The 27,815-nt window shown below is 38.6% G+C and overlaps 1 protein-coding gene across 1 annotated transcript; it reads right to left on the reverse strand.

The window, feature by feature from the left end:
- Positions 1-659: 659 nt before the first annotated feature.
- creb3l2 (cAMP responsive element binding protein 3-like 2) lies at positions 660-26,547 on the reverse strand. Its single transcript, XM_015046374.1, has 12 exons — positions 25,940-26,547; positions 8,046-8,289; positions 6,687-6,889; positions 6,532-6,610; positions 5,806-6,008; positions 5,235-5,381; positions 4,984-5,042; positions 4,652-4,720; positions 3,310-3,409; positions 3,052-3,175; positions 1,941-2,169; positions 660-1,843 (listed from the first exon to the last, which is right to left on the reverse strand). Exons 1-12 carry the CDS (start codon positions 26,036-26,038, stop codon positions 1,774-1,776), a joined length of 1,626 nt encoding a protein of 541 aa, XP_014901860.1. The 5' UTR covers positions 26,039-26,547; the 3' UTR covers positions 660-1,773.
- Positions 26,548-27,815: the final 1,268 nt, after the last annotated feature.

Genomic DNA, 27,815 nt, shown 5'->3' on the forward strand with positions numbered 1-27,815 from the left:
GCGCTAGACTCCCCCTGCTGGTTGCATCCTGCCATTACATCAACTAAATCAAAACCGGAAAATAATTCTCCCAAACTGCTGGCAAACATACCAAATGTAAATAATAACATTAAAGTTTGTTATGCACACAATATATAGATAAGACCAAAAATAGTAAATATACCTCAGACTTATAGTGAATGTAAATGAACACATTTCAATCCATCACACTATTGGTGGAGAAATTATATACTGTTCAGGAAAAACCGATTATCCGCTGTCATCTGTGGCTATGCTAACTAGCCTTAGCATTTTTGGCATGCTAGCTATGACGGACAAGCTGTAGCTTAGAAGAGAGCAAGATGAGGATGATTGACTGCGCTAAGACCATCTTCCTGGTTATGACTGGTTGTTTCTGGTGTATTTACAGGAAACTTTACTTTTTCGCAGATTATCTGTCACAAAAAAAACAACATTATTTATAAAAGCTACAAAGCTACTTGGAGCTTTAGCTTATTGGTAGAGAGTAGAATTTATTACAGCAAGTCGTTCAGATCCTGACACCAGAGCAGCAGCAGACCATCGCAAAATCACCACCATGTTTTGGTTCCTACAAAATAAAATAACCTCAAAAAGCAGTCGGAGCTTTTGAAAAAACAAACTCTCAATCACAATCAACGTGCTTTTACTACGGAAAATACTTTATTCACTTCCAAAGCAAGAAGACAGAGACTAGTTCAGATTGACTTTACATGGGAGCCACAAAAACACAGAAGTTCTTTTTACAAAGTGGAACCAGTTTGTTTCCAAAGGCATTGACTGTGAGGAATGTACTGTGTACAAGACTGATCATCAGTGCTTCACATCAATATTGTTTTTGATGAACTGGCTAATCTAAATGGGTCCAACAGGACATCTGAGAGGGAGAAAATGTTGCTTTAATGCTCAAAAAGCCAGCGTTCATAATTTATCAACAGAACAGAGCCAAAAATAGAGAGCGGGGATGAATTATAGATCGTCCCGACACATTTAAATTTCCCTCATTTATTAACAACCCACATTTACAAAAATAGAAACTTTTTTCCAAGTTTATAAGATGTATTTTTGGTAAATGCTGAATTACAATGATTAAATCTCTTTTTACTTTCAGAAAGGCAAATTTAATCAAATATAAACCTAAATACCTCAGAAGGACACTCAGTAAAAAGGAGCCTAAAGCTACAGACGAGCTAAAATATTGTTTCCCCCACTTTTCTTTGCATTTATTGAGGAAAAAATTCTCAAAAGACACAAATAAGCCAAAACTGAACATGAGAAAAAAAATCCTTAATATTAATTTTGGTTTCGTTTTCCTCAACGGGACTAAACACAAATGCCCCAGAAACGTAAATACATACATATATAATATAAAAGAATACAAATAAAATATTAAAATAAGCTAGTATCAAAATGGGATGAAAGCATTTAAGAAATGAAATAAAAAAAGTTTCTATAAATACACGACTCATCATCAGTGTCCTGTAAAAAGCCTCACGTCAAATTTTAAAATAATTTTCTCTGGAATAAACGCCACACTGCTCTGAATTTTTTTTTCATATATCAAGTCGGAAACCATCAGTGCAACTTTTCATTCAGAAATACAAGGCAGCCAGTGCCTCTTTGTTATTACAATTTCAGTGTATTTGATGGAGCAGAGGTGGCGTCGGACCTCAGTCAGTCAACAGGGGGCGCTGCTGCTTCCGGACACATGAAAAAGCTCCAGAGAAATCTTTTAGGATGGGGCGAAGTGAGACCTCAGGATGTCTCGTTGACCGATCGATCCAGCTCTAAAACTTTACTGCTGCTCCTGTTCGCTGTCTGCGACCTGGAGGCCAAACAGCGAGCAAAACCCAATCAGAACCGCGACGTTAAACAGACCCCGAAAAGTTTTAATCTGAGTCCACCGAGGCGCCGGGGTTCACCTGTGCAGGTCTAGCAGCAGGTTCTTCTGCGTGTCGTTGCTTTTGTTCCTGAAAGGCGGGTGCCTCTCGGCTCGGTTCGGTTCGGAGCCGAGTTTCTGCTGCTCTGAACGGCGCCACGTTGCCATGACGATGGCCGGCGCGTCCTCCCACTGCTCGGGGTATTCGCCGCCGAGGCCCAGGAGGTGCGGCTGCTCGTCCTCGAAGGTCGACAGCAAACTTCTGCTTTTCACTGAAAATAAAAAAAAGAGACAAAAAATTAAAACGAAGCGCCGAGTAAAAGTGTTCACATCGAGCCTAGCTAGCTAGCATTTCTCCGCTCTCCCACAGAATTTCTAACGGGCCAATCAGCGAACAGAATCAGATTTTGTGAACCAGGACGTCGATTTTCTGCGTCGTTTTAGAATTGTAGTCTGCCTGTAGTTTTAGCAATGGTGGAAAATAAACGAAGTCCGTGTTGCCCGCTTTTCTAAATATTGAATGAGCATTAGCAGGCATTTTGTTTGGCATTCTTCTCTTAGCAATGGAGAAGGGTAGAAAGAAAGACGGAAAAAAAGAGAGAAAGAAAGTCAAATCTTTTGGTTTTGGGCGGGACAGAAAAAAAGTTTCCTGCAATCTCAAAAATATTTTCAGGTTGTTTTCTCTACTTTTCACCATAAAAATCAAGTTGCTTAAACTTTTCCGCAGCCTACACAAGAAAGCATCGGTTTGTGTGTGAGCAGGATGTGAGAGGAAACTGAATTTGATTGTTAAGAAAATTATATCTGATCTCAATTACGACAGTGAGTGTGTCTGTGTGTGGGGGGGGGAGGTAATGAGGATGTAGTGAAAAGGTCAAATCAGTTTCTGTGGCTGTTGCTGCTGAGCTGTAGGTGGAATCTGATTAGTGGTGATGGTATAATGGACCAGAGTTTTACAGCTGGGAACTAATGATTCATGACAATGGGAACAGCAGGGCAAGTCAGGCAAGCTGAAAGCTCCAGAAAAATGAACAAGTTTGCCTGAAAGTTAACTTTTCTAAATCGAAAACTTTTCATATCAGAGCCTGGATCATGAGAACTCATCCTTTTTGTCTTTCTTGGTTTTCTTCAATGTATTGTTGGAGTAAGATTACCTGTAGCTGTGTAGGATTCAGGCATCTGTCTGGATGCTACGCCCGTTTCAGTGATGCTTGACGACAGAGTGAAGCTGCTCGGGTAAAAACTCCCCAGAAACAGAGCGAAACACAACACGACCACCTGTGGAGCAGCAAACAGGCAGATGAAGAGAGAAGGGCGGATAGACGGATGAATAAATCATGAATTACGATGGAAGCAGATGTTTCCAGTTTAATAATCGATGCTCCATCAGCTCAGTGTCACGTATGCGTTACCATTAAGCATGAGGATGTCTGGGTGCCTGCCATCCTGCACGACTTCTGGATTTTTCCTGCCACCATCGCCTGCAGAGCCTGGAGCTGCTGCAGCAGAGACCTGCAACACACACACACACACACACACACACACCGATGGGTCAGACTGTATGTAAGGCTGTGTTTTACAGTCAAAATGGTAAACATGGAAAAACTGAAATAATTTTTTTTAAAAACAGAGCACTGGATCGATCCATCCATCTATCTAGCTGTCGCTCCATGCATAAATTTTAACACTTTAAACATGGATGGATGGATGGATGGATGGATGGATGGATGGATGGATGGATGGATGGATGGATGGATGGATGGATGATTCTGTGTCCATCCTGATGTCTAGCAGGATTCCTCCTGATGAAACAGTTTAAACCCTCTGACCACTAGAGAGCGCCACTGAGCTCCTAAACCCGCTAATTAACCTAATAACTTTCCTGTAGGTTTAATATTAGCTGATGGAAACTAGCAGTCCAGCTGATTCACCTTGATCTCATGGAACATGATTGTTTTATCTGCTGCCACCTTGCAGACAGCTTCACGTGTCGCAGAGATTTTCTCTGTCGATCGTTAAAACGCAGCACAACCGCTGTGCCATCCAGGTGCAGCGGCTCAAAAACAGGCTCCACCGCCCCATTTATCTTTTCAGGAGTGACAGCAAAGCACACTTTAAGCGCCGAGTGAAAAACCCCGACCTGAAGCAGCTGTCAGGGACGCACTTAACCCGATGCACCCGCCGTTTTGTGCAGCACACGCCGTTCATCCGTGCAGAATCCCTGACGCAGCCTCAGCGTTTCGCAGTGAAAATGGACTCATGATTATGCATGAATGCAAAAAGCTGCAGCTGAATGCAGCCACGGGGAGCCTCTGATTCAGCTTTATTTTCAAATCACAGAACTGAGTCATTGTTTTCCAGCTCAGCATGATCCAGGCGGTCAGGCTTAAAACCCTCCAACCCCCGGAGAAGTGAACCTGCAGGCTGTAATCAAGCCTTCAACAAAAAACAAAAGCTTTCTAACTTTGGCGGTATTTCAGTTTCTGAAACTTCAGGTTTTGAATAATTACTTTTGTCTTTTCATCAATTAAAAAAGTCTCTCAAATGTGCATCTCAAATATTCGCATTTTTACTCACAACTTTCCTCGACTGTTAGCATTTGTTTTCTGGTTCAGAATCAGCTGTGAAGCTTTTAGTCAAACAAAACAGAAATGTATGTTTATAGAAAGCCAGAGTATCTAATGACAGTTTCTTCTTCTTGAGTTTAAAGAGGAATTAGTTGGAAAAATCCCCAAAAAAACTGTATGTCCTTACTTGTTTGTGCACTCCAGAGTTTCCACTTTCCTGCGTAGCTCGTTGTTCTCATTGGAGCATGTCTCCACCCTGTGGTCACACAGCAGTACTGCAGTGTTAGTGACTCATAATTAGCAACACCAACACGCTATTTTAAATTTGAAGCAGTGATTTTACATGTTTCCAGCTCTGTTTATTAAAGAATCCTCTACCATTATGCAGATGATATGCTAATATTTAAGAATAGCAAAAAACCCAAGACATTACTAGACTTCTTAGCTTAATATCTGGACTTTTCCAGGTATTTATTTTCCTGTTAGCCAGATGGGGAAGACGGACAAAGATGAACTTACTTTTTCTCCAGAGCATCCATGTATTCTTTCTTCTTCCTGCGACTCTCTTGAGCTGAAATCTGTGAAAGAAAAGAAAACAGTTGAATAAAGCGTTCAAAGGACTGTAAAGAGTTTATTAAAAAAAGATTTCCCCATGCTACTTGAGAAATTCTTAGAGTAAAACAATTGAAATGAAAAATACAGAAATTAGAGGAAGATTAGCATCTAATTTAAAAGTAATTTCAACAGCTTGTACATTCCTGAGCTCCTACCTTGTTCTTGATTTTCCGGCGGATCTTCTTCAGCGCCTTCTCTTCTGCTTTGGTGAGCGGCAGTTTGGTGGGAACAGGATAACCTTCGGCCACCAGCGTTCGACGCTCCTCCTCGGTCAGGATCAGTGGCCCAGACCCCTGTAACTTCTACAGGACGAGATGGAAAATCTAAATATTTGCAAATCTATTCGGGAGTGCAACCTTCTTTTTGCCACGATGAGAGCACCAACTGTTCGATAAGGTAGATTTCTGTTAAAATGATAATATTTTGGACCCAGGAGAGTTCACCAGAGTTTTATTTAAAATATTCTCATGTTTCAAAACGCTCATGATGCACATAAAGTTTTTAAGGATTTTGGAAAAGCTCAATAAAAACCATGATGTGCAATTTAGTATTTTTATTTTTAAATAGCATTTATTTTCTGTTATTATTTCCCCCACATTATAAATGCACAGAAATTAAAGACTGCACTCTTGTGCCTGAACATCTTCATCTGTTGAAGTCAATAAATGTGAGTGGTGTCCGTCACTTTTATAACAAATTGTGAGAAAATAGAAACTGCTTCATTACATGAGGAGCGGTGAGCAGCGGGGAGTTGGACAGGGACGACGCGGCGCGCGGAGACACCTTGACGCTGGCCTGAGACGGAGGCGGGCTGCTGGGGGAGGTGGGGCAGGACAGACTGGGAGGGGCGTGGACGGGGCTCTGGCTGCCCTCAGAGTCACTGCCGTGGGAACTGGGAGGAGTGGGAGGCATCTGCAGGGACTCCAGGCCTAAAAAAACAACAAAAATGACAAATAAATTACAGATTTGTTGGGCTAAAAGACATTTTACTTTCCACTTATTAATCCACAATTTAAGAAAAATAAATCAACAGATTATCTCTTTATGTTAAAAGTATTTTTTAGCTATATATGCATCTTTTGTTAGAGTAAACCGTAAAAAAAGGAAAACTGTATTGCATTTTAAACAGTAAAATGTTTATATTAAATAGTTTGTATTTAATAAAAGAAACTGAATTATTTATTTACATCTTTTAGTGCATTTCTAATACTGTACAAAAAGGCTTAAATGAAAAATTTGCTGATTTTTATCCGATTAATCGATTAATTGTTAGAATAATCAATAGATTACTGATATATAACTAGCATTTTTGTTAGTTGCTGCCTTAGATGTGATTTAAGTTCGTTAAGGAAAACTTTTCGTTCATCTTGGTTTCAAATGTTAAAGAACTGCAATGTTCAAAACCTGCCAGTAGGGGTCGTTGTAGCACACGAGTAAAACCCGAATTCTGACCTTTGGGTGAAAAATTGAGGAACTGATCCACTTCATGTGGCTCCAGCTTAATCTCAGGGATAATTTTCTCCTCCTTGATCTGTAATACAGAAGACAGACAGCGTCACAAACAGAACAAACGGAAACTCAGAGTTTTAAAAAGTGTTTTCTCCCACCTTGATTGCTTTGCCTTGGTTGGTGATGCTGCTGGCTGCTGTTAGGGCCACAGGGGCCAAAGCAGGGCCCTCAGGCCCACCAGGGTCCTCACTGGAGGCCAGAGAGAGCGAGAGAGTGGGGAGCAGAGAGGGAGTCACACAGAGGAGGCCCTCAATGGCCTCTTCTTGCTCCATGGCCCAGTCAGGGGAGTCTGCATCGGACTCTGTGGTGGAAAAACGTCATAAGATGAAATGACTTTCAGATTTCATTCAAAAATAAACAGTTTTTCTTTGCATCAACAACACCTAAACGGGGTAAACGGTTTTCCAGGTTGTGGAAAATGGTTTGTCTTGTGTCATATTGGTAAAAACGTCCATTCTTATAAAATAATTTTAAAAATATCTAAAAGAATTAGGTGCTCTAAACTCAGTAGATATCAAAAGTGGAAGGTTGGATTATCTGTAAACTCGCAAATAGAGCTGCAACGATTTTTTGACGATTAATCATTTAATCGGGTAGCAAATTCTTCAGATATTTTACGCACAATATTAGAAATACATTGAAAGATTAATTTCTAATATTGCATGGAGTGGTCTAAACGCAGTAAACCTTAAAAGTGAACAACTGGATGATCCTTAAACTCATGCATAGAGCTGCAACTAACCATTATTCTGATGATTAATCAATTAATCAGGGAACAAAGTCTTCAGCTATTTTGTTTAATCACTTAAGCCTTTTTTACACAATATTAGAAATGCATTAAAATATGAATTTATAATATTGGATTAAGTAGATCTCAGTATATCTCTAAAGTGGATGGTTATTATTTTAGTAATTGATTATTCTGACGATTAATTGGATAAAAATTGGAACATTATGCAGATTTTTCTTTTTTTACCACATAAGACTTTTTTATACAAGATTAGAAGTACTTTAAAAGATACAAGTAAGTAAATAATTAATTTGCTTTTTCAGATACGAAAATAAAAATGTTAGTGCCTGAAATGCAACAACATAGCATTCCTTTAATAAATACTTGATCATTTGTAGCAAATGATGCATCTGCAGAAAAAAACACTGTCTGCTAATGTGTGGATTAGTTTTTTGATTAACTACTAGATAGGAAAAGCTGCTGAATAAAAGATTTTGTTAATATATCACATGAGACATTCTGGGTAAAACAAATTAAAGAAAGTTTCTCATCTTAAATGTATAGTTTTGGGTTAATTACTACTCTGACTCTGCTGTTCTTTCAGCAAATTACCTGTTTTTTGTTTTTAGTCTGCCTTCTCCAGTTAATGATTAATCGTTTACTAAATTAGTTGACAATTATCCCCCTAATCGATTAATCGCAATTAATTCGATTAATCGTTTCCCACCTGCTTCGCTGCCGTGCTCTCCGGTGAGGTGCGACAGCGGCGACTGAGGCCGGCTGTCTCCGCACAGCGAGTAGCTGTGCTCGGCGGTGATGTGCGGCGGCAGAGGAGACGACGGGGACAGCTCGCCGCCGTCCTCTCCCTCCATGGACTCCACGCCGCCTTTGTCCCCGGACAGGAAGGGGTCGCTGAGCAGCTGGCCCAGCAAAGCTTCCGGGGAGAGGTCGTCCAGGAGCTCAGAGAAGTGCTGCAGAAAAGAGAAAGAAGATGGGAGGTAACAGACTGATAATTACACGAAAACCACAACATTACAAATCTCTGACAGCACCTCTGTGATTACAGGCTATTATCGTCTCTATTGGCACCTTCAGCCCCCTCAGGGAACTCCAGCACCGCCAGTCGGATACTTATCCACCTCCTCTAATCAGCATTTCTGTTTGTGTCTCAGTGTGATGATACTTTAACAGACAAAGCCTCCTTCCCCCGTCGCCACATTCCTTCATCTCCCTACAAGGGGAAGATCCTGATCCTGCTCAGGATGTCCAGGCTAGCAGAAACACAGAGAGACTACGCTGATAACACACTGATCTATATCTACAGACAGCAGAAAGGTCCTCAAGTTCATGTTCCAATGAACCTCTGAGTCAAACTATTTCAATTATATTTTTTATAGTAAGATATTAAACCATAAAAGGTCATTTTCAGTTTTAAGAAGTTGGAGTCACAGAAAAGTTTGTGCTAAAACAAGCTAAGCTGGTATAACTGTCCAAAACTAAATCCTTTTAAATCAGCACAACATTTTTGGGTTCACTTTGAAGCATAAACCAGTAACTCCAATTTATTTTTTCACCTCAGTCAAAATTCAAGGAATCTCCTGTTTATGGAGAGATTTAAAGCATTGATAAAGAAGTTTGGATGGATGGATGGATGGATGGATGGATGGATGGATGGATGGATGGATGGATGGATGGATGGATGGATGGATGGACAAGATCTTAAAATCAGGGAACAAAGTAAAAAGGGCTGTGTGAAGTTTCCTAGTTTTCTCTCTTTTCTTGCCAACTGGTTATTTAAACATTTATGGTTAACCTACTTTGTGAGCAGAAAACCAACCTGGCGGCAGCCGCCTGCTTGGACAAAGTTTATGGAGTCATAAACCAGTAAAGATTATGTCACCGCGCCTTCTCAAGCCATAAATACAAGATGAATAGGAGTACGGTAAGTCAGGTATCTAAATTCAAACATTTGAGTGCAATCAGGCAAAATTCCAGCTAGGGCAAGATCCAAAGTGGACAGTCCAGCATGCGGCTTCAATTACAGACTCACAAACACGGGATGTCTAGCATTTCTCTGTGTCCCACACAAACAAATGACCCTTCCTCCTCTGCTGCTGTTCGCTCCCTAAAAGTCCCGTCTCCAGGTTTCGATGTGTTTAAACACTGACAGCATGCCGTGAATCTCTTCAAGGAGGAAGAAGGCAAATATTTACACTTCTCTCCACCCAGTCGGCCATTTTCTGACATCCAGGAGGAAGAGGAGCTTGAGTCCAATATATCCAATGATATGATTCAACGGTATAGATTAGGTGGAATAAATCAATCAGCCAATTAAGTACAAACATCTAAAAGACACAATGTTTAGGGTTCTCCAACTCCAGTGGTCTGCAACGTTCAGCTTCATCTCTAGTCCAATAAACAACACTTAAGGGCATGATGAAAAGATTCCGACTTGGATTAAACCCTTGAGGTCCTCAAAATGTACAATTAATGCAAATCAACTCCAAAAAAGCAGCATCTTTTTGGTGTTAATACTAAAACTAAACAGAACGAGAAATTAAAACACTGTTATGGTGAAGAGGTTTCAATTTAAAAACTGAATCAGATTGACATAAATAAATGACACCTAATTGAAAACAAAACAGCAAACCACTCACATAACATGATGCTGCCACCTCCGTACCTCACATTTGGGATGTTATAAGGGTTAGCTTGTATTTTTCATTTAAATATGACATTATTATTATTTTATTATTATTATTGTCAAGCCTTTCAATTTTAGCCTCTTCAGGTGAAAGTACATGCCTAAAAAATGACACTTTACGTTGTTTATGCTGATTATGTTGACTAATGATTACTATAATAATCGATTATTCTGGCTATTAATCAATTTCCTTTTTAAAATTGGCCCGTTCTGCAGATTTTATTTAAAAGTAAAAACATTTTATTGCCTGTTGTAAATACCTGATGATTTGTAGCTAGACATACTTCCAAAATAGACAAAAGCAATAAAAAGAAAACCTTTCTGCTTGACTTAACATCAATACAATGCATTGATCTGTTTACTATCGTTTTGTTTAGTAATTGGATAGCAAAAAGTGCTTAATGTTAGATTTCTTCTGAATTTGAACCAGGTGAAGCTGAAACGATGCAACTCGAGGAGTTCTGGGTAGAACATATTTACAAGCTAAGAAGTTTTTTCATCTTAAGTGAAAAATTTAAATATTTTTGTATAATTTCAGCTTTATTACTACTCTGAGTATGTTCAGCATATGATATTTTTTGGTGTATATACTCCAGGTAAATATTAATCGATTAATAAATTAGTTGGCGATTAATTCTATAATCGATTAATCACGATTAATCGTCTAAGCCCTCGTTCAGATGTGATATTTCACTCCCTTTGTATCTCCAAACTTTGTATCATTTGTCTTCATTAGTTGAAGGCAAATGACCCAATTTCTTAAAAACACAGAATGGATGAAGCCTTTAGTTTATTTAGAAAGGAGGAGCTGAATGTACAAATGCGCAGAAACAGAACTGCACCAAACTCCCACACTGCGGCTCCTTGAGCTCCCTGTCATTTCAGCTCGCGGTTGCGGTCGAGAGCGACGGAGGACCGGTCGCCGACTGGGTGTAGCTCATCACACGCCCAACAGAACCCTCTTTGTCCCTGCAGCCCTTATGAGGGAGGCGTTGTTTAGGGGGCCGGCTGTAACTCAAAACCCTCCAGCTGGGAAACAGAACCAGGGAGGCTGAAGCCCGATTGGAGCAACTTGGAGGTTTAACTGGAGATGGAGCAGAACTGATAACAAAGAGGCTTTCTGATTTTTCTTTTCTTTTTTTTTTTCCTGAATAAAATTCTCTGGTAACACAGAAAATAACGGGTGCAGGACATCGCTGAAAGATGAGATTGTAATCTTTTAATTGAAGGCTGTAGATGGAGGAAGTGCAGACAGATTAACTGAGGCTCAGTCTGATGCAAAATCTCAGAAGCTTAGCAGAATTTCTGCCAGATTTTAATCAAATCAAAGACGAGGCGAACGAAACTTCAAAGTAGGTCAGACAAGCATGAAAAGTCAAAACTTTATCCTGATGAAGTAGAAGACATAATTTATTTAGAAATCCATCAAACAATGAGGATATTTTTAATTCACAGTGAGAAATAAAGAGTGACAGAGTCTATGTTTTGTCTGCATATGTGTCCTCAGATTATTACAACTGAGATTTAAAAGACTAATTTATGTTTGATAGTTAAAAACCTATCAGCTCCAATAAAATCTCCACCTACAGTTTGGATTTGAATGCTGTTAAGGGAGTAATAAAACTGGAAAATTATAACTTCGGGTTTCAATTGACACATTCTACAAAACATATATAAAAATGTTAATTTCTGGAGCTATTTGCAATGCTAAAATGGTACCAAAAACCAATCAGGTCTGTCACAATAAATTGCCCCAGAAAGTATTGCAATAAATACAAATATTGTTGTTTTGAGACCATTTTCAAGCAATATATTGATAATGGCGTATGATGCAAGTTCGCCTTCTGAAAGACCAATAAACTTTAATTTTGTAAGGAACACTTAACACTGGAACTGTTTATATAAAATAAAAGACAAAAGCAAAAAACAAATAAAGATCACACGCAATCAAAATCATAAATAAAATGGATTGTGAAGTCTCAAAACAAAACTGCCCTTCAAAAGAAGAATCAAAATGATTAATTGCTTATTGTGACAGGCTTAAACACAACTAAAATTAAAGTATTCACTAATCTATGCATACATAGAAATCATGCAAGTTAGTGTTAACCTTAGCACCAATAAATCAACTGGATTTGTTGTTCAAAAGCAGAAACTGAAACATATGCCTCTAAGGAAGTTAAGCCAGACTTTAAGGACAACAAATATTACTAAAAACCTGTCCACTCAGTCCTAAAGGAGACCCAACAGGTCGGGCCCAGCTGCGTTTTGTACCCTGACCTGGACTCAGCTGTGTCTTCGCCTCAGCTGACAGGACACTCGCTCACTCATAAAGCAAACATCCTAAAACGTGTGGCGTGCTATCAGGACAAGCCAGATGACTCAATAGTTTGATTGGGATCCAGATCTTTAGCTTTAAATGCCACGCATCCTCAACACGTGTCCACCAATCAGCAGATAAGCCGAAGGAACATATGAACTTTTATCTGACAGCCCTGCGAGAACTTTATACCTTATCATTGTTTGCTTTATTTCAGATCTTGTTAAATTAAAGGCTTGCCAGATGGTTTTCAGTTCTAATAAAATCCAGTTTCTCCAACTTCCTGTTTGCTATTTAGCGCTGGTCGCTTCAAAATCAGGACACTCCTGCAGCCAGAAGCTAGAGCACCACAGGAAGAACAATGTGTACAAGCCGCTCACAGGGTTGCACTGAAGTTTTCCACCAAATTTTAACATATAAATCAACATCGAAGCTTGTAGCAAATAAATGGATAAAACAGAAAAACACTTTTTACAAGGCGATTGCTGAACAGCTATTAGTAAAGCTACATTTTGCAACAGAGATGCCTCCAGTAAACACCTAATTACAAACACATGTTGAAGTATCAATGATTTGTGCACAATTGCAACCAGCAGAGATTGAGATAAGTATCTGGGTTGAACACTTGGTGTGTTTTCTATGCATAAATTCACTTTTACAGACAGAATTCATCATCTGTCACAATAAGTAATGAATCAGTATCAACCAATCGTGTGATATATTGAAATGAGCGCAATAATTTCCAATTCTGATGATAAGTATTTTCTGATGGGGAAGTTTGTTTACAGAGACATCATAATCATAATCTTTATGGTTTGTAGATGTTTCTTTTTTTATTTGTTTTTTCTATTGTTATTAGTTATGTTGTTAGTTTTTTTTAAACCCACTCAACTGCTCTTTTTTTTTTGGATACAAGTTCATGTTTTTTTGTGTCTTGAAAACTAGCCATTTCAAAAACCTTCCAAATATAATGTCAGCAGGCACTGCCCGTTACCTAGCAACCCCAGTGAGGCCTGGTCCGTTACCTAGCGACCCACCTGGAATCCCAAGCTTCCACAAAGTGCCTTTAAAATATCTTCCAGTTTCAGTGTTGACTTCTTTACAAAATTAAAGTTTTCTAGTCTTTGAGACGGCAAACCAGCATTATTATGTGACATTATCAATACATTTATTGAAAATAGTCAAAAAACTACAATACTACCCAATTATCGGGACAATTTATCATCCAGCAAAATTTGTTATCATGACAGGCCTGATCTGGAAATAAACATAAAACACATTTTTGACACAATATCAAGAAACTATAGCATAATTCACCCCAAAACCACCAACAATGTAAAAAGGTTGAATCAAGTTTGAAACCTTCAGATGTTTTCCAGTCTCCGGCTGATAGAAGCCATGCATGATAGGAAACTACGACTATAAGTCACTTATCAGTTGCTGTGGGCTCACAACTAGCAGACAGTTTCTGCCAAGGCACTGATAATAGTGTCTGTCAGTGATACTAAACAAATCACAGGCCTTGGGGTGATCAGTTCAGCCTGACATTCTTATATTGTATCAGCAATCGGTAAAAATAAGCTCTTACACATTAGCTTTCAAACACAGACTGGTATTTTTTCAAGTAAAAAGAAAACACACCCATATCTGTGAGATTCTAGCTAAATGAGCTCAGACAAACCGACCCAAGCTAAACAAAAACGCCCTCGTTCTCAGAGGGATTCGAGCCGGTTCCCACACGGATAAGAGGGCGACGCAGACACTCCCTGACCCCGATCCTCGACATCGATCCCAGCCGGGCTTTCCAAAAACTAAGAAGTAATCAGAGATCCGGTGTCAGCTCCAGGAAAAGTCCGGATAACAATACAGGATAAAACTACAGAAGAAAAATTTTAAAAAGGGTTTCTGCAGGTTTCACTAACTCAAATTTAAGACTTTTTAAGACCTTTATGAGTCAAATTTAAGACCTATATAACAACAAATGTGCAAAAGAAATGCAGGGGACCAAAACAGTGACATTTCTGGGGTCTTTTTGTGGCTCTTTGCAGCAGTTTTGCGTTTCTCACATATCATTTAGCTCTCTAGCTAGCTACAAGCTAATCTTAGCAGCTTGTTAGCAGTAGTCATAACCGCCTTGAGGTTTTGCCCAATAGAAAAATCCTGCAAAAAAAAACATAGATGGGTGTGCTGTGGTTGCACAGGGGTTAAGCACAACCCACATATGGAGCCCTCAGTCCTCGACGCGGCTGTCACAGGTTCGATTCCCGGCCTTGGCGACCTTTTGCCGCATGTCTTCCCCTTCTCTCCTTACCCACTTAACAATCAAATAAAAGCCACAAGAGCCAATAAAACCGTTTAAAAAAAACAACAACAACAAAAACATGGATTTAATTATATTAAATCGTTCTGCCGGGACAAAATGTAAGACCTGTGAGTAAACGTACATCAGCCACTTTACACTTTCTTTGATGAATTTAAGGCCTTAATTTTAGATAAATTAATTTGAAACTTTTGAAAGGTGCATGAAGACACTGTTAAATAAAAGGACTTCTTTTAGTTACAATCAGATTTATTAGATGTTTATTTTTTATATGAAAAGAAAGAATATTTAAACAGTTCATACAAAAGATCGGAAAACATCTCATTGATTTGACATAGTTCTGTTTGCAAAGCCATTGGAGCTAAGTGGAAGCACAAATACTTACACTCTGCATTCAACTTATTGAAATCTTTCAAAATATTTGAATGCAAAAAGACAGGTTGAACCGGATAGGCCGACAATAATAAGTAATGAGAACATTTACAACAACCTGTTGAATTTGAAAAGGGAAATGCTTTATGAATTTAAACCTTTTCGTATTTTAACTGTATTAGATGTATTAATGTCCTCGTTCAAAGTTGAGAAATGTGGAAAAACATAAAGTAAAGAGACTTAAGTCTCATTTTATCGTAACTGCAGAGTTGAACTCAGACATTACTACACATCCACCCAAGTTTCCTGCTCCAATATGAGCTCATAGGTTGACGATTTGTAGTCTGGTGAGGAAAAAGTCCAAATCAAAATATTTGTCTTAGAGCAGCACCCTGAAGACCTATCAAACCGGCACCTTGCACAGGGATTTAAAAGTATAGTTTGTTGGCAGTCTACAACAAAAGACTATGTGCAAAAAACAAAATAAAATAAAATTACATTCTGGCAGCAATGAGGTAGATGTTATGGTTTGCGCCTTGTTTTCTTCCAACAATTGTGCCACCATGTACTTGTGTGGCAGTGAACGGAAGCAGCTGAAAGTCTCACTTTAGCATATATACCAAGTTTGTCTTGTCCTTGAGAGAGATTAGTTCCTCTAAATTAATGTAACAGACAAATGTTACTTTCAGAGCTTGGTGTGATATTTGTACACTGCAAAAACACAAAGTCTTACCAAGTATTTTTAGTCTAGATTCCAGTGCAAAGATCTTAGCACACTTGAAATAAGACAAAACTAGCTTACAAGTAAGTTTTCAGTAAGATATAGGAACTTGTTTTAAGTTAATTCCTTAATATTGACTTAATATATTAAGGAATATTGGTATATTCCTTAATATTTTTTGAAAGATTACTTCACTCATAATATGGGGTCTTATGAGTTAAATAATTTTGTACAGTGAAACTAGTACATTTTTATCAATATTAAGGAATTATTTAATCAAAACACACTCCTATATATTTTGCTGAAATGTCACTTGGAAGATAGTTTTCTCTTATGTCAACTGTACTAAGACATTTGATATGTGGAGCTGCAATAAAATGTTATTCTTCCTTTGGCTCAGTCACTTAAAATGTCCCAATTTGAACTGCATGGTTTACAGTGCGAGTTTCAACACATATTTGATTGGGGTGGAGTGATCCCTAACTTACATAAATAACAGGATGTGAGAGAGCATGAAGGAAGTCCTGCTTGACAGCAAGCACTTACTCTCCTCCCACAAGCGACAACATGAGTGCATTTACATAAACACTCAGAAAATGTTTAAATTCTGCTAAAAGGCTTTGCAGAATGAATTGGAAACTATTTACAGACCTAAATATCTGCTTCCAATTTCAAGTTACTGTTTCTTTATCACCCCTTACTGTGAAAATCAAGTCAAAATGGCAAGACTTGGACTCAACATTACTTTTTTAAAGTTCAGAATCATGACTCAGATGTTGTCCGAATTCTGATTGGCCGATATTCAACATGAAAGTGTGTGAGGAAACACAAGTCGACACAACTGCATGATGAAAAAGTTTGTTCCTAACCCCTGTCTTCCATTCAAAAGTGCTTCCCAGAAGTTTTACATAAAACACACACTCTTTCCATTCCTGCCCTATCGGACTGACCGACAACAGAAAACAACCCCCGCGGTCCCCCACCCTGGTTGCACAAGCAACTTTACAATCCACAGTGCTGAACTGTAGGGATACGTTTAATATAAAGGAATACCAGTAAAAAAAATAAGTAGATATCTTCACTTTGTGTAACAATTTGAAGCCAATCGTTCAGTGAAACCACTTGTTGCCCAACACACTGAAAACATTGCCGTTATTTGTGGGATCCGGACTTTAACTGATCAATTTCAACACTCGCTAAAGACTGTTGGTTGCAACAGAGATTAATGTTGAACCACAGAAACCTGAAAACTTAAAACCAAAAGCAGCAGTTAGACATGAAAACCTGTTTGGTCATTCAGGTTGTACGTTTGACATTAAGTAAATGCATAAAATTAGATATTATAGTTCAAAGCAGAGTGTTAATAGAGATACTACAGTTTTAGTTTGCGATTAAAATTACAAAATAAAAGACAATATTATAAAATTTTTGAGTCTACATTCGAATGCAAATGCTACCCAAATTGGACTTTAACAGGAAACAACAGGAATCCCTGAGACTCAGTCAGATGCAGCACGGAAATATTGTTGGTGTGGAACAAAAACACAGCTGTTTCTCCATCTCCAGCTTGTTAAAACTGGGTCAACACACACTCATTCATAACCTTTTCCATCTCTACCCACAGACCATTAGCTTCACACGACTCCAGCTGAATTCAACTCAGGTCTCCTCAGACAAACTGCATCTTTTTGTCCAAACAGCTTTTATTTCAACAAGAATCTCCAAACACTGATTATTTGGAGTTAAGAGCTCAGTTTGTTCATCAACCCTGGTGGTTTCTTTGTATTTTTCCTGCTGGATTCCCTTTTCATCCTTCTACATTTTTGCAGCTGCTGGGCGACAACTGGGTCAGCAGCACCTTAAGAGGAGCTTCTTCGCTTTAAGGCTTGCCTCAACGTGCCGCCTTTTAGAAATTCCTCTCTTAGTTTAGTCTTTGAGGTGAATGCTTTCCAAGCAGACTTCTGACTCAACGTCGAGAAGCGACTGACACATTAAAACCCACAAACTCAGGGCTGAGTCCGTCTCAAAAAAGATCAACCCTGAAAATCAAATGCATCAGTTTTGATGAGTATCCCCCCCCAAAAGAAAAGGCTAAATATCTTGCTAAAGAGTCTTTACAAATAAAAAAAGGTTATAATTACATGACTGCATAAGCCTGATGTATTATTTTACATTTATGTAGACAAAAACATGATATGAAATCAAATATCTTATTAATTTTCAAAATCTTGATGCTAGTTGGTTGAACTGCAGAAAAACGTGACAGTTTTATTCTTGGAAGCCACTGTCACCAGACCTTTAGCAAGTTTTACTTCATCTCTTGTAAATTTCATTTAAATTTTGTTTAAACAAGCCAGTGATTATGCATCAAAACAAGGGATGGGCCTGTTACCAACCTCAAGATACAAGAGGTTTTTAATAGCTAAAATTATGCATCTTGCAAATCCTGAGGTTAGAAGAGGTTTTACAAGGAGTTATGCATTGCTGCTCCCTGAGCATCAGCTGGCTGAAAGGTGACTCTTCCCTGACTTGTAACAAAAACAAAAGGGCTCCTTGGAAATATAAGTAAATAAAACAAAAACAGTTAAGGTATGGAAGCTAAAGTGCTTTAACTTTTTTATGAAGGTAAATATATTCTCTGTGCACATCACCTCATTAACACAATTCCCAGTTTGGGTGCAAAGCAACAACACAATCAGACTCTTAAACGAGCACCACTTCTTCTCCAAGCTACACAAAAAGCTTTTTGTGCCACAAGTAAACTTGCTGCAATCCTGTTGCCAAACACGAATCAGGTTGTGTAGCAAACTCTTTTCCTAAATTGAATCCAAGGGAGGAACAGGAATAAACCCAGTTTCGGGAGACACCAACAGCTGAGCAGTGTGTCGTCGTCCACACCCTGTAACCATCATAACATCTGGCAATCATCATGGTCACATCACACCCAACTGTGGTGCCTCCCTGTGTCACAAACCTTTGGTTTATGTTGGTCAAAGCCGAAGACTTCAGGGATTTAAAGCATCATAAGCAGTTTAATTATTAGGGTAAGAGGAAGTTTTGAGTAACTCATCCGTTTTATGATTGACCAAAGGTTCCTTCAGCTCATGTTCATTTAGGAACCGGTTTCTACTAAACTTCTATCTTCATTTGTTGGTTTTCTAACCTTTTGGACCAAGATGGATGCTTGATGCAGAAGTTTGTAAAACTCTGCAAAAGACGGACCAAACCGACTGGTTCCGGCCCAAAATTCAGTCATAAAAGGAATCAGAAGTTATACCTGAAAAGGAGTTCAAGAGTCAAAAGTCAAACATCAGCCCAAACTAGAGTAGTTCTAATTTAGCTTCTTATGTGATAAAATGCAGATGAAAGAAGCATAAATTCAAACAAAATCTCTTTAAATTCATTTCTATTTAGAAGAGAAGCAACCAGATGTTTTAGGAATTTTGGACACGAGCCGACTCGTCCCGGTTCGCCCTTCAGGAGAGACGGATGCAGGAGGGGGAGGAAGGCTGGGAGGCGAACGAGGTTCAGGCCTGAAGCTGCTCCAGATTTAACACTTTACTGGGAGGGTTATGAGCTACAAAAGCCATCAAAGCTGGGCGTTTTACGCACGTCACGCTGTGCAACAGGCAGTTTGCAGGCTTAGAGGTGTAAGATGTGAAACCCTGATGCTTGTGTAGAACGCATCATCCCAGATATGAACTAATTCAGTTCAACATGGAAAACAACTGTAAAGTACTTATAAATTGTGGTTGCAAAGTGTAAACAATGAAGAAAACTGTGGGGTAGAGGGCAGTCGGATGGTTTTACGGGAATTTCAAAAAGTCGGAGATATTTGAAACTGCTTTGAGGCTTTCATAAAGGCTGGGTGTGTAAAATCTAACCAGAAATTAAACCCACACCCTCTAAACCACACACAGTGAATCAAATGACAGGGGGCTGCAGATCCATGGAGAAAGAGGGAGAAAACACCAGAAAGAAGAGTAAGAAAAGATACAGAGCAATAAATTTAGCTTTGCCTCAGAGAACGAAGTCTCCTCTGGATTTCCGTAATGATCCCTCACACGCTGATTACTACCTTCGCATTGCTCCCAACCAGTTGGCTGTCTGCAGAGAGCTGGAGTCTGAGTACTGTTTCAAAGTTCAGAAGGAAAGTTGCATCAGATTTGACCAGGAGAAAAATGTGTGCACCATCTGTCCAGACATTTAGGACAAGTTTAAAGCTTGGCCTGCAGGCACAGAAAGAAGTAGATGAGAAATGCTGCCGTTAAATTAACCAAATCTTTAGTTCAAAATTGTTTTAAGGTTTAAAGGCGGAAAATAGCTCAAAAAGAGAAGAAAAACAATAAAATTGGCTAATTATTTCCCCTTTTTACTATTTGAAGAAGATCTCAAGGGGTATTGCTGGAAAGTATTAAATACTATCGAGTTATTTAACAAGCTTAAAGGGGGGAAACCAAAATTAAACAAGTTAAAAAAACTAAACTAAGCAAAAAGAAAATACAGAAAATACCAGAAAAAAAATTCTTAGATGGTCAGATTAGTTGCTGGTCCAAATGTTATGCATTCCAGCTCACAGATTTTAAAGAGAAAATGTGTTCATTATTATTGGTAGTATTAACCAAAATTGGCAAAAAGTAATAATAGCATTATTTTTAAATGTTGTATTCTGTGTTTCAAATATGCCCAAATTTCCCTTAATGACTCTACATTATCATTATTGATGATCACTAACAGTACCACTGCAAAATTTAAAATCTCCCTAAAAAAATCCGAAATTTGTCCAGAACATTCCCAACATTCCCAGAAGGCTACTTCAATGTCTGGACAGGCTTTACTTGTCATTCAACTACATCAGAGAATCAAGCTAATTAAGTTTGTCTAATGTCACTAATATCATATTAATAGGGACACACAATGTATCGGCAATAACATCGGTACAGGCCGATACATAAAACGTGCTACTGTGGCACTTTTAGCTAACCTACAGCACATACAAAACAGAGAAAACTAAACGAGAATGTTATGTTATGCTGATTTATTCACAGTTTAAATAGGTGGTTAGGTAGTTATTTGTTGAGGGAAAAAAGAAACGTAGAGAAATTAATTCAACTGTAACAACTGCAGCGCACTGTTCAACTAAATGCGTACGTCATTCCGCTCCCATCAATCACACATCCCAGATGATTTGCACTTGACCAACCCTGTGGTTACAACAAGCAGCAAAACGGAGCTGAAAGACGTTAAACAAAAGCAAAAAACGGGGGACGCTGCACTGCCTGCTCAACGAAAAGCAGTAAAATCTTAATTCAAATAATATGTTAGTTTAATTCATCTGCCACCCAATCAGCTGGGTGGGTTCGGCCTCGGACACAACGTCTATAGGCTAGGTCCAGGTCGGGTTGGATTTTTTTAGGCCTGATCTAAACTCTAGCACAGATTTCTCCTCCAGATGTGGACCAGGAGGAAGTTGTGAGGCTGTGCATTCAGACCACATCAGGTGAAATTAATTAATATTCAATAGACGGCAGTCATTTTGACTGCGGTCAGTCAAAATATGGACAACAAAAAAAACCTCTGTCATTGCTGCATCCATTCTCAAATCCATGGACCAAATCAAACAACATTCAAGAGTTTTGAACCAAAAAAAGTCTAGAAAAGAACCATATTCAAATTTAATGCAGACAAACTACAGAATATTAGTGACTTTCCTGCTGCTTTTACTGCCGGACGTGTGAACTGCTTTATCAATAATAAAACAAGAGAGCACTTTGAGCATTTCTGGAGATAAACAAAACAACTAAGACTGACAAATTATTAGATCTGCATGACGGAGAAACGTGGGATAAAACTAAACTGATAATTTAATCTCTAAAACTTTCAGCTGGTTGATACAGTTGTGACAGAGGAACAACCGGATGATCCTGCACCACTCCTGCTGTAATTACTCTCTCGGCCTCATTGTGACACAGAGGCGAGGGTGAAGATGAATCTGGAAAGGCTGGTCTGGCAGGCAAAATTGGAATGTGACCACACTTGAAATGTGTGCAAAGAAACTTCCTCACTTAAGTTTTTTTGAGCATAAAGTAACCATGTGGTGCACTGGATGACTGTTTCCTTGGTGCACACTGACCCGCATGTCGCAGGTCACACACATGGACAAATCACACAGGCCGCGCAAGGTCACCGGCGAGCAGGATGCCCTGCCCCAACGGAGAACAGGCTCTCCTCTGTGAGCGCATGGTGACCCGATGTGAAGCGGCTGTCAGAGCCGTCATCTGCAGCCTATCAGTAGAAGTTGTGTATTACAGCTGGTCTGAGAGCTACAAATGAGAACCTGCAGGAATTATGTAACCGGTCTCATATTTGTCCTGGAGCAAACTCAACAAATCCACCCTTTTCTCGAACGTGCTGAACGAATAATGGTATGCAAGTGCAGCAGGTTCAACATGAGCTTGAAACAAAACCTGATATTTCGCGTCTAAACTGGAATTTAAAATAGATCTCCTGCTGAAAACTTTTGACTGACAAGAGATCTTGTGTGGGTATTATCCGTTGTACTCCGCTGACATTTATCCATTTACCGACTCCTGAAGCTGAGAAAACTCTTCTTTCCATAAAAGTCTAAACAATGACACATCAGAGTCCTGAACAAAGCTTCTCGTGGTGTTTTTATGAGACAAAATCTCACGGAACAAAAGACTGAAGTGTGTGAAGTGTTTTCACTTCTCAATATGTTATTATTGAGATGCTTTGCTGATATTCTGCTAATGTCAAAAAAACACCATTTTACAACTGTGGGGTTTCCATTACATAAGAAACGCAATTTAAATTAAACTTGAATAAGATAGCTTGCCTGATAAGTCATTAAAAAACACGCCACTTCCTGTCGTCTTTCCACCAGTAGTAACATGACTGATGTGATGCAGTTTTGTGAAATATGCTCACTCTGATATAGTCGAAAACCCACAAAAACTTTTTAAACAAAAATGTGAGTTTTCTTTCAGAACTGGCATCAAGAAAATATATTTTCACACTTCCAATTTTGCTTGTATTTATGCACAAATATGGGTAAAATGTGTATGAAGTCAAACAATCATCACTTTGAATCATAATAGCTCCAAATTCAATGCTACAGCTGAAAGAATATCTCAGCAAGACCGTTTTTTATCATGTTGTTGCCACTGCAGAGTTTGACCAGCAGATGTGGGTATAAGTAAGATGGAGACTTCTGGACAGTGACTTTGTAGCAATATGGAAGCTAAAGGAACAACTTTTATCCAAGAAAACCAACAAGCCAAAGTGATATAATACATAAATGAACAGAGGATTGGTGCAAATCTATATAAATCCCTCTACTGATTGCCTGGAAAATAATTTTTCTGCAGGAGAGAAGGTACAGAGACCTGTCTACGAACCAAAAAACTAATGTAAGGAGAACAAATTCTGCCCAAGAACACTGCAGAGTTTAAAGACAAAAACAAACAAAAGTTTCCATAAATGTTCATCTTCTACGTTGTGGTGCTTTTAAAATCTCAAGCAGAAGTCAAACACGTCACAAGCCTATGATGCCTATTGTTACTCCTGAAAGAGTGTGACGCATGGCTGCAGATGAAAGAAAAATTAACGTCTTCATATCGTAAAACCTGAACAACCTGATGCATTTGAAGGCATCCGGGCTGGGAGGAGACTGGCTGGATGTTTAAAGTAAAGGAAAAAAAGCAGCTGATGACGCTGGTTAAGGCTCACTGAGCTGTGAGGAATCCCGTCTGAAGCCACCGGGGAGGGGGAACGCGACGGAGCCGGCCCACCACCAGGGCAGGAACAAAGACTTCAGTCTGCTTCTCAGACTGCCTCACATTCAAACACTACAGTCTTGTTACCTCGAATGCTGAAGCTTCCCCCCAGTTCTATACAAACACAAACCGTTCGTGTTTATATATAGAGCATCCAAAACGCTGCTCTATATAACCCAGCACTGAATACGTGTATCTATGTATTACTTTTCAACATTAAGAAAACGTTCACCCTTAAAGTCACTGGAGTCAATTTCAGGAGATGTTTCTTTCCCAGGTCTATGAAAAATGTTCCTATATGTACAGTACGCTTCAGGTAGAAATGTTGTAGAAAATATCCAAAATGCGACCTAAATCCGCTTTGTGTGCCCCATGTGAGACATACGTCAGAATTCTGCACCAGAAAAAAGCAAATGCTTTAAATCAAGATGTAAACAATGACTGAAAATTATATTTATGAACTTATGAAGAAAGTTTGTGTCAGTGAAGCACATCGTATCGCAATCTTTATGTGCCGACCACAAAAACAAACTCTGGTCCACTTCAAATTCATATGTGAACACCAAGCAGACCAGAGACCACTACAAAAGCAAGAAGTGGACTACCGAACAGGGCATTCTGGGTAAACACAACCAAAACAAGCCAGCAGAAGAAATGACTACTGCTACTCTATTTTTGTTTACATTTTGTTTAGAAGGAAGCTGCGTTTATGTCAACTTTAGAGGTTTTTGTGTCGTTTTCTGCGGTGGTTCTTGGTGCAGCGCCACCACAGGTGAGAAGGGGAACAGGCGTTTTATAGTTTGACGGTGCAACGTGAAAGCAAACCACTCAAGTTACTGAAAATGTAACAAATGTTGCAATTTTGGTTCCCAATAGAACCAAGTCTTCCGGACTATCAGGTGTGAAAACTCTATTAGTCACAGACTAAAATAAGCTTCTTTATCTTGCAGCGGGTCTTAATTAAAGCAGCCAGAAAAATTCAGACAAAGCAAGTTTTTACCCGTCCACAGGAAGCAAGCGCATGTGGAAACACTAGAGGCTCACAGCCCAAAAAGATTTGATTTTAAGATGGCTGGAGAAAGTGAGAGTAGGTCTGTGATGTCCTCAGATGGGATGGAAAACTGAGCCAGTGTGGGTCTGAGGCTGACTCAGCCTCCTCGGTGTCTGATTTCCGTCTTTGGCCAGCTGTTTTTACACTCTGTGAACCCTCCACACACACACACACACACACACACACACACACACACACACACACAGGAGGACCCACACAGCTGCCTCATTCTCTCCGTCTCACACAATCTCCTCCCAGCCCAAAGGAGACACACTTCAGCTTACATAACCGAGGACCTTTAAATGCAGAGCTCAACTTACAGAAGGAGAAACTCTCTCTCTGTGCATCTGTGTGTGTGTGCGTGTGTGTGTTTTATCTCCTTATTTACTCTGTCCTGTAATTATATCAACATCTCATAAAACTAGGACATGAAATAAAAAAAAAAACAGATTTAAACTGAAATTAACAAAAAAATAAGCTTGAAACTGTGCGGTGTGCTCTTGTATTCAGCCTTCATGACTCACTACACTTTAAAACTATCTTTCAATACAATTACAAGTGCAGATATATCATTGTAGCTCTGGCCTGCTCTCTATTGGGCTCCAGCCAACTCTGACTGTTGAATTAAAGTATCCCCACAGCATGATGCTACCACCACCATGCTTCACCACTGATTTAGGGTGATGTTTAGTGTAAGTTATCTACCACATTTGTTGCACGGACACAAGAAAAAGGTAATAATTTTGCTACATCTGACCAGAGCTGCACAAACTGTTGATGTTTAAATATTAGGAAGTTGATTTATCACTTAAACCTGCTTTATAAAACCAAGTCCCTACACTATTATTTACATTAATGCAATTAATTGGCTGCTCTTGTTTTTTTTTTTTTACGTTTATCAGAGGAAAGTAGGCTAAATATATATGCAAAAATGTGAAAATTATGTTTAATTTGCATAAAATCCAGACAAAACACATTGAAAATCATTACTTGAGCATGACAAGTATGCTTCTCTCACTCATTTATAAAGTCTAATTCTTAAATTATTTACTTTATCTTAAGACTGTGAAAGGGAAACTGCAATATTTTCCATTAAATTAAATAAAAAGAAGATAACAAGTCAATTTTTAATGAGAAACCCCGTCCATAAAACACTTGATATGAGATTTGAAAACTTCTGCAGCTAAACCTGTTGCAGCCTGGATCCCAAGGCTCAGTTTAGCGAATGGAGAGCAGGGTACCACACATCAGTAACTCATCAAAGGCAGACGCTGCAGCCCATCAGCACCTCATCCCTTGATCTATACCTGACCGGTTAGCTTTAATCGATAACTTACGTTGGTGTAGAGCACAGAGTCCAGCTCCCCGGCCTCAGACAGCTCGCTCAGGTTTCTGTCCCAGTGGAGCAACGACTCGCTGCTGTCCAGGATCTCCATTATTTTTCCTTCCTTTCTTCTTCTTCCTCTCCTTTCTGCCTTAAAGTTTTTTTTTTTTTTTTAAATCAACTAACAACTTAAATAAAAGTTTTAAAAAAATAACTTATTTGACTCAGGAAAATGAATTGAGCGCTGGTTTGTGCAAACAGCTGTTTTCTCATGGGTCGGATTCAGGCTGAGAAATGTTGTTGTTGTTTGGGATCATCTCCTCTCCGGTTCGAGGTCCACAGACTGTTTCCACTCGGATCTCTTTTCCTTTTTCTCTCCTCCCGAACTGCAGACACACAGGAATGTGTGGGCGGAGACAAGGAGTCGGGCAGGGGAAGTGGAGCAAAAACAAAACAAAACAAAACAAAAAAAAAACACGGGAAGACATTCAAGAAAATACTTTTAAAAAAATCTTTAAAGTCTGACTATTTGAAACAGGATGAATCCGGACAGAATAAACATTAAATACACGCTGTAGTCTAAACATAAATTGCGACGTGAATAATCTTTTCCAGCTGTTTGTGACGCACTTTGTAAGTAGCACGCAAAGTTTCGCTTCCGGTTAAAAATTCCAAAATAGAATGCCCAAAACGGAGCAAGGCGATTGAATTAGCCTAAATAAATCAAAAATTCTAATTATTTTAATAAAGATTTAAACAAAAAATAATGACTTGTAAAATCTGTATGAAATACAAATAAAATAGCATGAAATAAATATGACCAATTCTTAAATAAAAATAGCTAAAAAAGATTCTGCTAGTTTTGGAAAGTATCGCTATTTTGACAAACAAAAACACAGACTTCTTGTTTGTACACAAGGTTTTTTTGTTTTGGGAAAAAAAAAAAGTAAACATCTATGTATTGTCACTGGAAGAACCAGTGACAGTAAGTTTTATGTTCATAAGTTTTATGTTGAACAAATTTGATTTAAATTTTAATCTTTAAAGTACCCAAATTTCCAAATAACTTTTTGTCTGTCTGATAACATAATTTCCACTTACTGATACTATACTTACTGATAGTTACACAGAACTTGATTACAAAATACTTTTTCGCTATTACCAGAATCATTTCTTGGATATTTACTTTTTATCTATTTTTAAACTATTATTCAGGACAAAATAATAAATCTAAAAGTTTAGTGATTAAAAAATACAGCAATACATAGCAAAAATATAGAAGCTATTATTATATTCACTTTTAAAGAACAAAATAATTGAATACTTTTATTTTCTTAAGTCGCGTTTTTAACATCCGCTTCAGAGTGTTTTACTTAGCTGAAAAGTAAATCCACAGGTTTCCGTCTGCTAAAAGCCCCACCCACCGTCGCTGTGTGACCAATCAGAAAGCGCCTCCCTCACAGTTCTACACGCACATAGGATTAACTAATAAATGTCTCAACCAATCAAAAGATAGTTTTAGAATCCTTCCAACCAATCACTAAAGGCCAAGAATACCTTGTACTTCAGCCCGCCCTTGATTGACAACTATCCAACACCGTTATTGCTCTCATTTTAAACAAATTATTTTCTAAACGGGGCTTTTTATATTTAAAAACTAAGCTTTATTTATTTATTTATTTATTTATTTATTTATTTATTTATTTATTTTTGTTTTCCATTACACTTTAAATGTTAGCTGACTGATTAAATTGCATGAATTATATCTTTGAAAAAGACAAAAACAAAAAAGAAGAATTAACAAGAGAAGGGGAGTGAGAGCAACCGGTCCGTTTAGGAAGGAAATGACACAAACAAAACTGAAAAAAAAGTCAAATGACAGTGCAAAA

This window comes from Poecilia latipinna, unplaced genomic scaffold (genome assembly GCF_001443285.1).
Source record: "Poecilia latipinna isolate Pla-1442-1.1 unplaced genomic scaffold, P_latipinna-1.0 Scaffold777, whole genome shotgun sequence".
Classification (NCBI taxonomy): domain Eukaryota; kingdom Metazoa; phylum Chordata; class Actinopteri; order Cyprinodontiformes; family Poeciliidae; genus Poecilia; species Poecilia latipinna.